The sequence below is a fragment of the Amphiura filiformis genome, chromosome 3 (assembly GCF_039555335.1).
Source record: "Amphiura filiformis chromosome 3, Afil_fr2py, whole genome shotgun sequence".
Lineage (NCBI taxonomy): Eukaryota > Metazoa > Echinodermata > Ophiuroidea > Amphilepidida > Amphiuridae > Amphiura > Amphiura filiformis.
In genome coordinates, this window is record NC_092630.1 from 3028876 (window position 1) to 3042783 (window position 13908).

The 13908-nt window shown below is 38.5% G+C and overlaps 1 protein-coding gene across 1 annotated transcript in view; it reads left to right on the top strand.

Annotated features, from left to right (window-relative positions):
- LOC140147874 (uncharacterized) overlaps positions 1 to 13587 on the top strand; it is a 97881-nt gene extending 84294 nt beyond the window's left edge. The window contains 4 exon segments of the mRNA XM_072169651.1: positions 867 to 1064; positions 7540 to 8439; positions 8442 to 9868; positions 13221 to 13587. Coding sequence (XP_072025752.1) covers positions 867 to 1064; positions 7540 to 8439; positions 8442 to 9866 — 2523 coding nt within the window. The 3' untranslated portion in view covers positions 9867 to 9868; positions 13221 to 13587.
- Positions 13588 to 13908: the final 321 nt, after the last annotated feature.

Here is a 13908-nt window from a genome sequence, read left to right on the forward strand (position 1 = left end):
AAGAGGTTGAATTATCCAAGGGTGCAGACTGTTTGGGTTGGGTTAAGTCGGTGATACTTGAAACTAGGAAGTCAGATTTGAGATGATAAAATGTAAAGTGCTGAAAATAACCAAACTATCAAGAGCAATGTTGGCTGAATTTGTTGGTTTGCTGTTACTTTATCATCCCAATGGATTTATATGTCTATGTCAGAGCCAGAGAAACTAGGTATTTTAGTAGTCTGCAGAGTGCAGACCAATTCTGCATATTTTCCAGATGTAATAAATATCTTAACTTTATCTCCTCCATTATTTAATGCAATGACTTCAAAAAGTAACAGTTTGTCCACTCTGAAGTACAAAGTGACAACGCACGCGTATACAGCGCATAAACAGTGCGCAGTGATGCGTCTCTGCTGCAGGTATGCGTGCCTTCAAAGTCGGCACACTGTGTGCGTCCGCGTCAGTACTTTGTACTTCAGAATAGACAGACTATAGACTGTGTCTTGTCTCAAGTTGAGAGTAACACCATGTTGGATTTTGTAATGGCAGATTCAAATTGTGCGTGCTAACCTTATCCCACGGGGCATATACACATGTGTAGAAGGGGGATTTGTCCGTACGCTATTGACGCAACCGTGTTAAACGCACTGATTCGAGTCTACCACTACAAAATCCAACATGGCGTTACTCTCAACTTGAGACGAGACACTGGGCTGCCGCATTCCTTTCTAAAAGGTATTTTTATTCTCAATACAGAGTCACATAGATCACATTTTGTGATGTAAACTCTGTCTGTAGGCCCTAATTTTTGTTCCCAGAAAGTTGTAGCAATACGTCATCCAATCTTTGTCTAACCAACAATTTGTTTGTTTGTTTGTTTATAGGGCATCAGTAATATGTCAGACTTTGACTTGGCCTTTGATGCGCTACCATCCAAGAATACAGCAGATAATCCTTTCACAGCTGGAGATCCATTTGCACCAGCAGCAGCAGCACCGGCACCAGCAGCATCAAGGGCAGCTCCTCCTCCACCGGCTTCTAACACATCACAGGGATCAGTAGATCTCTTCAGTGTCCAAACAGTAAGTCATTTTATTGGTCATTGTCAGGAACTGATTACCGTATTCGTCCGAGTATAGTCCCACGTCCGAGTATAGTCCCACCCCCCATTGAATTTCAATGCATTTTGATATCATTAATTGAGTATGACATGAAAACAAATTATCAATTTTCATATTAAAGGTCAACCATGAATGATCCTAGCATTTAGGTCTAGGTCCAGGGACACTCCAAAACTGGAAAAAAAAAAAAAAAAAAATTAAATTTGAGTATAATCCCACCCCTCAATTGTGAAAAATTTCACCTAAAAAACGGGTGGGACTATACTCGGACCAATACGGTATATTGGGCTGTTCCCTTTGAAATCTGTCATATCCCTGTGGAAGATTGAAGAAACATCTTCCACAGAGGGAGTTTGTTTTTCAAATGGAATTGGCTAGAGTTAATTATTTTATAATGCATACTCCCCCTGTATATGGCTTTACCTTTATCTTCCAAAATCGGAGTGAGTATTTCAAATGGAAGTTCTCCAAATGTGTATTCTATTTGAAACCATTATTCCCTCTGTGGAAGAATTGAGCGAAATCTTCCACACGGGGATGTTGATTTCTAATGGGATAGCCCATTTACATCAGGGAAAACTGAGAATAATTCCAATAATGCTGTTGCTTTTCCTCCCTTGTGTTCCTCGTAATTCCTTCTTGAAAACAATATACTTTCAATTTCAGGTCTTCACCACAAAATGTACACTATTTGGTCCTCATGTGATATTTCTGCTTTATTGCATCATTTCGCTCTGCTTAAAAAACATTGCACTGATAGAATTTTAATTTGCACAGATGAATTGAAGCTAAAAAGCTCATTAACTCTCTAATGTACCAAACAGACTGCCTTAGTGTTTTATTTGCTGCCAAAATTGAAACCAGTGAAAGTATGCTAAATCACAGACCCGGTTATGTGATTTCACTGGGTCTCTGAATTCAGAGGAGTCTGTGAAGTCACAGTGCCTCTGAACCAGCTTAGCAACCAAAATACTAGAGAGTGGCTTCCTATAAGCCAACCTTCATACAGGATGGGTATGTGGGTGTTGGTGTGTAACACCAAACCTGTCAACTCCTATTCACCCAAACTTACATTTTAAGCATAGTGTCAAAAAAGGAAAGTCTGCCAAATATCTGCTATAATCACTAAATGTCAGATAATAAGAGGTTAATTTATAAGATACACATATTTCTTATCCAGAAAGGACTTATTAAATGTAATTGTACTTGAATTATTTTTTAAAAGCCATGTCCACCATGATTTGCAAAACCCAAGCTCAATTTCTAACATTAATTTTGTCAAAAATAGGGACTCATCTGCAGATTTTGGTTCAAATCGGTTCATTTTTTATCAATTTTACATTGTAGTACCTGATTTCTTCTTGCACTGCATACAAAAAGAAGATGTTGAGCCTCCAAATAGTAAATTTACTGGTTTTTTTACACATAGCATGGAATAATTTTCAAAAAAGACTGCATCTAGGGATTTTTTGGCACAAAGCAGCACCCATGTCTAAAGATTTCTTTTGAAAAACTATCCACTCGAATTACATATGCGCAAATGCCTCAACCATATAATGGGCCATAAAATGATCCCTGGTAAACTGCCACAAACTCAATACTTTGGGTCTTTAAGTGATTCTAACTTGGAGAAAATTGTATTTGAAGTCATGGCAAGTAGTTACAAACAAAAGACGGTGCTTTTAAAAGAAGTAGGTGGGGACAGGAATTACATGATCTTTGAATTTGTTCCAATGTGTAGGCCCTATGTATTATTTAAGATCTGCATCTATGTAGTAAAGAATTGGTTCACTTCAATTTGCACTGTCTGGATGCTATCTGATGTTCCAAATATTAAACATGCCAGGGCTTTACAAGGAAGTGTATTTATAAAATTAGAAACAAGACATTCAAAAGAGGAAACTTGAATACTTAAGATCTCCTTATCATATTACTTGATTATGTCTCACAAGTTTTTGATTTAACAAATAATGTGGTTTGTGTTGAAAATAAAACATGTAGGATTGATTTGCATTGGCTATAGAGAACAGCTTTATGTCAACTTTAATAATGCTTAATGCCAAAGGCAACACATCCTTATAAAATTGAAAGATTTACAGCAAAATTAGGCAATCTTTAGTGCATATTATTGCACAACATTTTCGTAGGGATCAGTTTGCTGGCTGAGTTGGAATGGGGTGGGTTGCCAATGTTTTTAAGAGTATGAATTGTGTGTACAACATTCCAGCTTTCCTAGCTTTATACATGCCTCAGTTAGTTCTTTGAACTCCATACCATCCAGTTCTTAACGACCCACTTCTGAAGTCGCCCAGTCAAAATTAAAATTGAGTATCTTTTCCCACACACTCAGGCCTCATGTAGCCATGCATGGAGCTTAAGAGTTACTAATGATTGACTGATGCTAATTCTCTGAATTGCTTTCAAATTTCTGTACCTTTTTTTGTTTGTTTATTTGTTTGTTTGTCAGTCTAATGTTTGAAAGTGACTAAAAAACCAATTAAATGTTACAAAGTCTAGCATTTTTAGATTACCCATGTGAATTTGGACGAAAATCAACAACATGGGCAGGATATGTTTTATATAGAAGTTAATGGATGAGAATAGGGAAGTTTCCTGGTAATCATTAATGTTTCTTTTACATTATCCAGGATATTACAGATAATATCTAATTAAAATTAGGCATTTAGGATTAATGTCAAACATCTATTAGTGTAATGTGTAGGTTGCAAATAGTTTTGGAAGTTTTCAACATGAAACAGCAGCTTTGGAATCGGCTGCCCTTGTCTACAACTAGGACAGCCGGTTCCTTTTCTTCCTTCAAATCCGGGGTGGTTGAATTTTTGAATTCTCATTTTACTCAAAATTTTTGTTCTTTGAATACATGCTCATGGAGCTCTTACTGCAGATGCTCGAATTGCAGGCTTATTTAATTTGGGATGGGGCTGTGATGGTGTTTTTTTTCCATAAATTGTTTTCAAAAATCGAAAGGTGGGATGGTCCTAGAGGTGATTTTGCACCTGTTTGTCCCATTCTTTTCGCTGGCATTTTATTCTATTTACTTTGTCTTGATTAGTATGTGCAATATTTATATATAATATATTTGTCTTTGTAATTGTATAAGAGCCAGTGATGAAGCATAATAAATATATAAATAAATAAATAAATAAATAGCACTAAATTGTTCAAATAAAGAAAATATCCCTTATCCCTTACAAATAGCAAATCTCAGATCTGCCTCGTTAGCTCTCATTTTACTCCAATTTGAACAAGTGATTGAAGCAGTTGAATTCAGTACCCTGCTTACTGAATACTGGGATTTAGATATTGCCCTGGGCCTCACAGAAGAACAGAGGATACCTTAATACATCTACTAAATGTGTAACTCAGGCAAAAGAAGAAATACAACATAACAAATCTAAGAGGTACTTGAGCTGTTTTAGTATTACATTAACATCACTACACACTAAAACATCTTCATCAGGGTGGGGCAGGCAACACATAGGGTACTTCCGACAGAACCACCTTGAGGGAGTTGGGGGTATAGTATTGAATATAAATTATTTATGGTTAAACTGGCCTACCCATACTGATTGATTATTTCATGGACTTGTTGTAGTTGTTGTAGTATAAGTATTTCTTACAGAAATTCTCTGCACGCAACATTAAAGAAACCCTTGGTGCTGCAGCCGGAACTATATAGGCCTATAGTGGGTGTTGATAGTCAGCAGCAATGCATTAGCCAGAAGGGTGTCCAGGTGTCAATTTGGACACCCTAAAATTCTGATTTTTATAATGGAGTGAATAGGAAGTGGACACTCTGATTTTGTAGAATAAGGTATTTTTGACCATTTTGGACACCCTAAAGACACCCCTCTGGCTAATGCCTTGGGTGGCAGAGACCAAAACTCATGTCATCCACTCATCAGCAGTCAGTCATTTCAGTGCACACACCACTCAAGTCAAGCTTGTGTCAAAAAACACATTATTTTACTAAATTAGTAAAAAATGAACATTTTAGGTAAATTGTAGCCAAATATGTCATGTTTCCCCCATACACCCACTCAGCACTAAGAATTTGCAAGCTGTAACCCTGGATGGTGCAGAAGGTATTGTGTGCATGGAGCAGCCAGGGTGTGGTATGCAGAGGGAAGGATGCTGAACCTAATTGAGTGGAAATTTGATTGCACTAAGGGACTTGCTACAAGATAAGATTATACCAATTTAGCTTGCTTCTATTGAGCTACAATGTTGCCGCATGTCTTGTGGTTATTTATAGTGCTTGGTGCATGTTTACCTGCTGGGTCTGCGTGAAATGTACTTTGATAAAAATGTTGAAAGAGAAACAAACATTCCCTGCACGGATCCAGGGGGGTGCTTTGGTGGCTGCAGCACCCGGGGGTATGACTCTCAAAAATGTGTGCACCAAATCGCGCGAATCGAGTTCAGAAATGCAGAATTTACCTAGGTAAGGCGCTGCCCTTGCAACCCCGAATCCCCAGGACCCCCTTTTGGTCACTAACTTTACAGCACCTGGGGGGGAAACAACCCTGGATCCACCGGTGAACGTTTGGGTGAAATGTACTTTGACAAACATTGAAAGAGAAACAAACATTCTGGTGAAATGTACTTTGATAAATGTTGAAAGAGAAACAAACCTTTCTTGTTATGAAATGTACTTTGATAAAGCCTAAAAAAAATTGTTTGATTGGCGTAACATAAAAAAACCAGTAGGGTAGGTCGGTCGGCAATTTTTTTTACACACATTTTAAGCTGTAAATTGGAACTTTTTAAAAAAAAAATTTTTAATTTCAATTTCAAATTTTTTTTGTTGCATTTTTGCAAAAATATAAGAAAAAAAGTCTAGGGACAGGCCTATTTTTAGGGTAGGTCGGGTTACGCCAATTTTTTTAGGCCTAAATGTTGAAAGAGAAGCTCTTGTTATGGTTTGTTAGCCAAATACCTCTAAATGTTTATAAAGCATAGGATTCTTGAATGTTTATGTTAAGATAACAAGGAAATATCAAAAGTGCACATGGCCATGGGTCTGTGCCTAATGTTTATTTAATACTTACAAAAAGGATGTTTCAGAGACATTCCTTTTTATGACAGATTAAACAATGTGCATTTTGTGAAGAAAATGATAATGATATACACACAGATAATAAAAAATGAAAACATTAAGAAAATGTAAAATGTCAACATTGAATGCAAATGACAAATTGTGAACTGAAAATGCACAAAGTCTTTGCGCTATTATTATTATTTTGAAAAGGGGTTTTGAGTAATTGGAGCATGCTGGACTGTGTGACTGAAGAACTAAAGCTTTCTGGTGGGTGTCTTGAGATCTGCCAAAAAGGCATAGACTGAGGGTCTTGATGGCCATAAAACACACCCTATCAATATGAATTAGTGATCCCCCTTGAAAATAGTGTTTGATTGTATTTGAACCTCATTTTGTAAAATCTCAGTGACCATACTGTAGAAGGTAATAATATCTGGTCAGACAAAGTATACATGTTTTTTAATCGGCTATTTGGAACACATATCCGTTGTCAGCCATGTATTTGCCACAAATAATAATAATATTTGTCAATATAAAATAATTTTCATAAAGAAAGGTAAAAATAAATGTGTGGAACAAAATGTTTTGATTTAAGTATATAGTATAATAGCATTTGACATGATTGAAATCAACATTTGAATTGAATGATTCATGATTATTCATTGTGTAAGAAGAATTTTTTAAATGGGCTATTTAAGTTGAAATCCATTCACCTCTATGAAAGATATGACCTTAATCTCCCACACAGGGAGTGTAAATTTCAAATGGAGTAACCCATTTAGTTAACTCCATTTGAAATTCACACTCCCTGTGTGGAAAATTAAGGTCATGTCTTCCATAGGGATGCATGAATTTCAACTGGAACAGCCCTATGCGGTTGAGTTCCCATGTAACATGGTAAGAAAACATGTAGTCCCAAAACATTGTCCGAGATATTTGCCGAATGCCTTTAAGAAATCCCAGAATCATGGGTATCAAATTCTACTTTTTCCCTGCAGAAGCTAATGTCTCCCAAAGGGTAGAAAGGCAGGATTACTTTTTTTTGTATGCTTGTAAAATAAGCCAGGGTTTTTTTTTTTTTGGGGGGGTATAGGCAAAGACAATGAATAAAATAGATCTTGGTGATTTTGAAGGGGAATTTAAGGTCATTCGCAACAACAAAAAATGCCCAACTGACGCACCCTACTTGACAGATTTGTCTGCCTGTAAATCATGGTTTGTTTGGAGTTGTTTGTCGCCTAAAGCCTCCATTACTTTAATTTCTGGTTTTGTCAAAGAAAGCACATATCGTATGTCAATAATTGTTTAGTTATAGAAAATGTATGTAGCGGTTGATCAAATAAATATTTGTTTTTGATTTCTTTCTTATTTCAGACACCAGCAACTCAGTCTTCAATGTCTACCAGCAAGAGCTCTGATGATCTGTTTGCTGAATTCAGTGACACATTCACATCACCAACTCCACAAGCAGCGCCCGGTCCACCTATGCCCTCTCAACCACCTCCTCCAAACCCATTTGGAGCAGGGTTTGGTGCCGCAGGCATGGGTGGTGGTGGTGGTGGTGGTGGATTTGGGGCTGGCTTTGGAGGAGGATTTGGAGGACAACAAGCCCCTGGTGCATTTGGTGGTGGTGGATATCAGCAACCAGCTCCGACAGCCTTCCAGTCAACGTGGGGACCACCTGCACCGGCACCAGCACAGACACAAGGAGGATTTGGTGGGTTTGGTGGCCAGCCGCAGCAGCAGCAAGCCCCATCTGATCCATTTGCAGCGGGTGGGGGTAATTTTGATGCATTCACTTTGCAACCACAATCAACAGCGCCACCGCCAGGAAAGCCAGGAGATCCTGCGAGGGGGAAGCCAGATCCCTTTGGTGACATTGGTGTGTTGGGATCATCAAAAAGCACAGACGCATCTGGCAAAAAAGCAAAGGATCCCTTTGCTGGATTTAAGATGGCCAAACCCGGAGAAGTCACCGTACCTGGTTTGACGACAAAACAAGCTTCCGGTAATTTAAAACCTAAACTCACATTGGACATTGCTGCTGCTAATGACAGTGCTCATGACTCATCGGAGGAATTCAGTCTTCCATCACCCCAAGAGCCTCCTCCACCATTACCCACCAACATTGAATTCAATATTGAAACCATTGAGGACAGTGTCAAGATTCACCGCCACCTCCACCGCCACGCCTCGAAGCTACATCCCAAAAGATGGCATCTCACCTCCACCCATCACTCCCAAGTAACACTGTACCATTACTACCTATTCCTCTGCGTCACAGACCTCCTTCCTCAACTTCGACTCTCTCCTTTGAATCCCAATCAGAGACAGATAGTTCTAAAGGTCCTCCATCAGTATCTTCCACCAGTTCACTCTCCACTCCTAGTCCATGCATGACCAGGAATCCTCATTCGTGTCCATCAAAGCTTGCTACATACAGTCCTTTATCTGAATATAAAGATGAGGTCACTGTGAACGGCAATAATCATCACACGCATCCTCCTACCAATGACGCTAACATGTCCACCTCAAATAATAACTCTAGTCCAAATACCGTACTTCATAGCACATCTGAGACACAGACTATCCCAAATGCAGCTTTGTCATCGCATGAAAATTCCAATCATGTCAACAATAAGACGTTGTCTAATTCTGTTTCATCGGACTCACATAATAAGAGCTTAGAGGAGTGTAACAAACTGTCAACGTCATCATCGCCGCCGCCTCATGGACGTGCTCTAACCCCCGATTGTGTCAATAATAAGGATGAATTTGCCGACGCTTCAATGTTATCCAGCTCTGTGCCAACTAATAACTCATCATTCCATGCACTCATGAATATTCATCATGCACATTTGTCTTCGTCTGTGTCAAATCCATCATTATATAAAACCAATGCTACAAAAATTCCTGTGGCGGTGCTGCCAAAACACCAGGATCCGTTTGCAGACGATCCTTTTAGACGTAACAATGATCCTTTTACGGAGGATCCATTTAAGTCAGATGATCCATTTAATTCAGACACACAGGATCCATTTAAGTCAGATACACAGGATCCATTTAAGTCAGGTACACAGGATCCATTTAAGTCGGACACACAGGATCCATTTAAGTCGGACACACAGGATCCATTTAAGTCAGATACACAGGATCCATTTAAGTCGGACACACATGATCCATTTAAGTCAGATACACAGGATCCATTTAAATCAGACACTCAGGATCCATTTAAGTCAAACACACAGGATCCATTCAAATCAGACACACAGGATCCGTTTAAGTCAGACTCGCAGGATCCATTCAAATCAGACACACAGGATCCATTCAAGTCGGACACACAGGATCCATTTAAGTCGGACACACAGGATCCATTTAATTCAGACACACAGGATCCATTTAAATCAGAAGGGCAGTCAACAGCCCCTGAGAAAATTATAGCTAAAGAACCAGGCGAAAAGGCAGTTGTTGTTGCCACTAGCTCAGAAAACTGGGCAGACTTTTCGTCCGATAATAGAACTGAAAATGAGAATAATTCTTTTTTTAAACAAAATGGTGGTTTGACAAATATTTCTTGTGATGCTTGGACAGATCCATTTGGTGCCCCAGCCAAGGCAGACGGAACAAAAGGAATAACAACCTCAGATGGCCAGCCATTGTTTGATAGCTCACCATTTGGTGACTTTGATTTTTCAAAGTAGAAGTAAGTATTGATATTGTTTTGGTTTTTTTTATTTCCTCTTTTTATGATCTCAAAATGCAGGGTAACATTTTTCTCCAAATTCCAAATTTCCCATTAATGAGTTTCCTTGAATCCACATGTTTTCCAGATATGCTCATCTATAACTTTGGGAATGATAAAAGCCATATTGTAACATTTGCTGAGGAGGATGACTTCAATGTTTTCCAAGATTTAGATGTTTACAGGATTGTAAAGTACTTGAATAAACTAACATACCCTGCAAAAATCAAGGCTTTTTTTTTGTTGGCCATTTGTAATATCAATGACTCTTTTTTTTTCTATGCCAATTTTGCTATATGGATGGTCATCTTTCACAAATTTTGTTGCCAACATTTTCAAAATGTGTGATTGTGAAAAGTTGTCAAAACGTTTGCAATTTGCATTAAATTTGGCCAAAAATGTCGACTTTTGGTACAAAGATGGGTCCAAATTTCTTGGAAAATTGGTATGTTGATGGGTCCACCCAGTGGCACATCTCTACCCAAACCAAACTTGAGTACCCTCAGCCCCACCCCCACCTGATGACAGCACCGGAAAAAGGTTTATACCCCCCCCCCCCCACCACCATCACCACACACAAATTCATCTCATATATCCACAGGTATGTTGTATCCAATTTTACACCTATATCCCCAAACATTTTTCATTTTGTTACTACATGAAGGCTGAAGGTGATGGTTTGGGACATGATTATTACAATTATTCATAATTTACATCAGTGCTGTACGGTGCAAAAACTGATTGAGGAGCCAATGGCTCCTAACTTTATAAATTTAGGCGCCCAAATTTTGCTCCCAAGTAAAAAAAAAAACTGAGGCGCCAACTCGCCAACTCATCGTATTCCAACCACTCAAACATACTCCATAGTCCATACACAGCATGTACAGTGTAGACCTATATGTTTTCCAGAAAGTCCGCATCGAAACATCATGATAAATGCTATTTATAATAGCCATACATTTGTACTATTGAATGCTATGTTATGTACATGTTTTGCATTTGCTGGCGATTAAAAGCTTCAACAGTTGGTCGCCATTGGCGCCAGGGATTGAAGGTTTGGTCGCATCAGAAAAAATCTAGTCGCCAATGCGCCTAAAATGGTTGCACCGTACAGCACTGATTTACATCAGGTATTTTTATGTACTTTCCCCATTCTGTGATACGATGTACACCAGTAAAAAAATTGTATTGTCATGCACATTACTTACAATCATGTCACCACCATGAGAAGAAATTGACAGCTCCTGCTGCCAGATGCAAATGAGCACGAATTGTGGCAATTCTGACATGATGATTAAGGTTACAGTGCAGTGGCACAGCGGTGTAAGTCTTCGACTCGTAATCGTGAAGTATCTTCAGGTCATGGGTTCGAGTCCCTGTGGCGTCATCAACGTTTTGTGCACTTAATAGTAGGCAAGGCTCTTCACCTCTATTGCCTCTCCACATCCAGGTGTACAAGTGGGTATCAGGTTCATTCAATGCTGGGAAGGTAACAGAATCACTGTGGATGAGGTGTAGCAATTTTTACGCAGTAACATTAAATAGTCACTAAGAAAGAAAGATGGGCACTCTGACCACAAGTTCATCCCCTTTATCTTTGCTATTAAGGGATGGGGTATGAACGTTTGGACAGTATTTATTGTATTCTGAATATGAAGAATGTCCTCCTGATATCAAATAATTTTGATTTTTTGAAATTCGCAATGTAATACACATTTTATGGCAAATCATTCAAAATTGATATTTTTGAGGACTGTTATAATAGTGTTATATATCAAAAATGTGGAAAATATCAAATTTTAATAATTTGTCATAAAATTTGTATTATATCGTGAATTTCGAAAAATGAAAATTATTTGATATCAGAAAGACATTCTTCGTATTCAGAATGCAATTCGATATGTCTGATGTGCTCTCATGTCCCACAAAAATACTGTCGAAAACGCTTAAAACGCTCATTCCAGATCCCTTAACCCTAACGCTCCTGAATACTACAAAATACTACTTGATATATGCGCTGTTCGTGCATGCATCCCACGTGGCGTGATGACGCAATCGCCCTAAGTGATACATAGGCACGGTTTCGCTGGCCAGCGAAGCCCAAGACCCGTGGCAAAGTGTCGCCGACCGAGTGCTTGGCATGCAAGGGGTCTCGGTTCGAATCCCACCCAGAGCAAACAACTTCTTTCCTTCTTTTCTCTCTTTATTCTTTCCTTCTTTCCCTTCCCGTCCGCCAAAAAGCCCCTAGGCGGTTAGGGTTAGGTTACCACTATCGAAACTCAGTATAGGCTTCCTTAACCCTAACGCTCCTGAATACTACAAAATACTACTTGATATATGCGCTGTTCGTGCATGCATCCCACGTGGTGTGATGACGCAATCGCCCTAAGTGATACATAGGCACGGTTTTGCTGGCCAGCGAAGCCCAAGATCCGTGGCAAAGTGTCGCCGACCGAGTGCTTGGCATGCGAGGGGTCTCGGGTTCGAATCCCACCCAGAGCAAACAACTTCTTTCCTTCTTTTCTCTCTTTATTCTTTCCTTCTTTCCTTCCCGTCGCCAAAAAGGCGGTTAGGGTTAAGGTTGTATATATATCAAAAATCAATGGAGATAAACGGAGCTTCGCATTACTGCAGTTTCTTTATTAAATTGTCAGATGCGAATATTACAAATTCAAAATAATTACATTGGCGCACTCTGCATAAAAAATGCGTTTGCGTGCATGTATAAATTGTTCGCATACAGTGACGCGCAAACGTTAGTGTCACGCTGTGACCTACATGACAAGAAGATTTTCATAAAATATGCGCGTGGAAAATATATATAAAAAATGGAAATTAATATTTATTTAATTTCGGGTTATAAGTATTAATCAAATGATTTTCAATGTTCAGACGTTTTGCTTTGTCATCATTTGGAACTTTATATAGAGACACAGCAGAGAATTTGGGTATTCCTTTTGGGTTTTTTTCGTGCACTCATCAATATGTTCACTCAGGTTGATTTGGCGAGTGCTTGGATCCCGAATTTGTTGTTTATGAACTCTAATGCGAGAACAAAGTTTGTCCCCTGTTTGCCCAATGTAATTTTCATTACAACCATTACATGTCATAACATAAACAAGATTTTTACTTTTACAATTCATACTTTTCTTTATTTTAAGACATGCCGTTTTTGAAAGTGAAGTTGGAACATTCAATATGTGCGCACACGTCCCACAGCGTTTGTCTTTAAAAATTCTTGTCATACTCAAAGCCATTATTATGCAAATAGACCTATTAATATCATGTTTTTGTTCAACTTTTGATTTCACAGTGCCAAGATAATTCTGGTATCAGTTACACAAGTCAGCCAGCCAGACAACCAGCCAGTCTGCTACTCGTTAATTGACTGCACATAACAAGAAAATGATTTGGGAGGGAAATTTGAGGATCGCAGCCAAGCAGCATGCCAAAAAGAAGTTACTACTATTCCAATATATATATATATAAGGCGACGAAAAAAGGAAACCCTGTTATACGGGCCCGACCGACCCAGATTTTTAAAAAATTGGGAAAAAAATTTTCCTGTACAAATGAATACCGACCAAAATTTCGACAATTTCAGGAACAAATTTTTTTTTTGTATTTTCCCAAATTGCAAATATTTACAGATTTTGGTGATTTTTCGGTCATTTAAAAAAAAAGCCAGACCGACCGACCATACTTGAAAGGTCCGTCCTACCGTAGACCAGGTTTTCTTTTTTCGTCACCTAACTGCATATTTCTCTTCTGCAGTCGTCTTCTCTCTCATTGAACAAAAAGTGTTTTGCCTGACTTGAGTGATTAAAGAATAACCATGTTTTACATGTATATAAATTGGAATTGCATTGATATGTCAATTTTCAGTAACCACAATGTAAAATAAGCATTTTGAATCAATTTCTACAAGCTTTATGTACACTTTAAAGCAGCTTTAGGCTTATTCTTATCTTCTCTGACATGTATGGTTTTTGTGCATACAC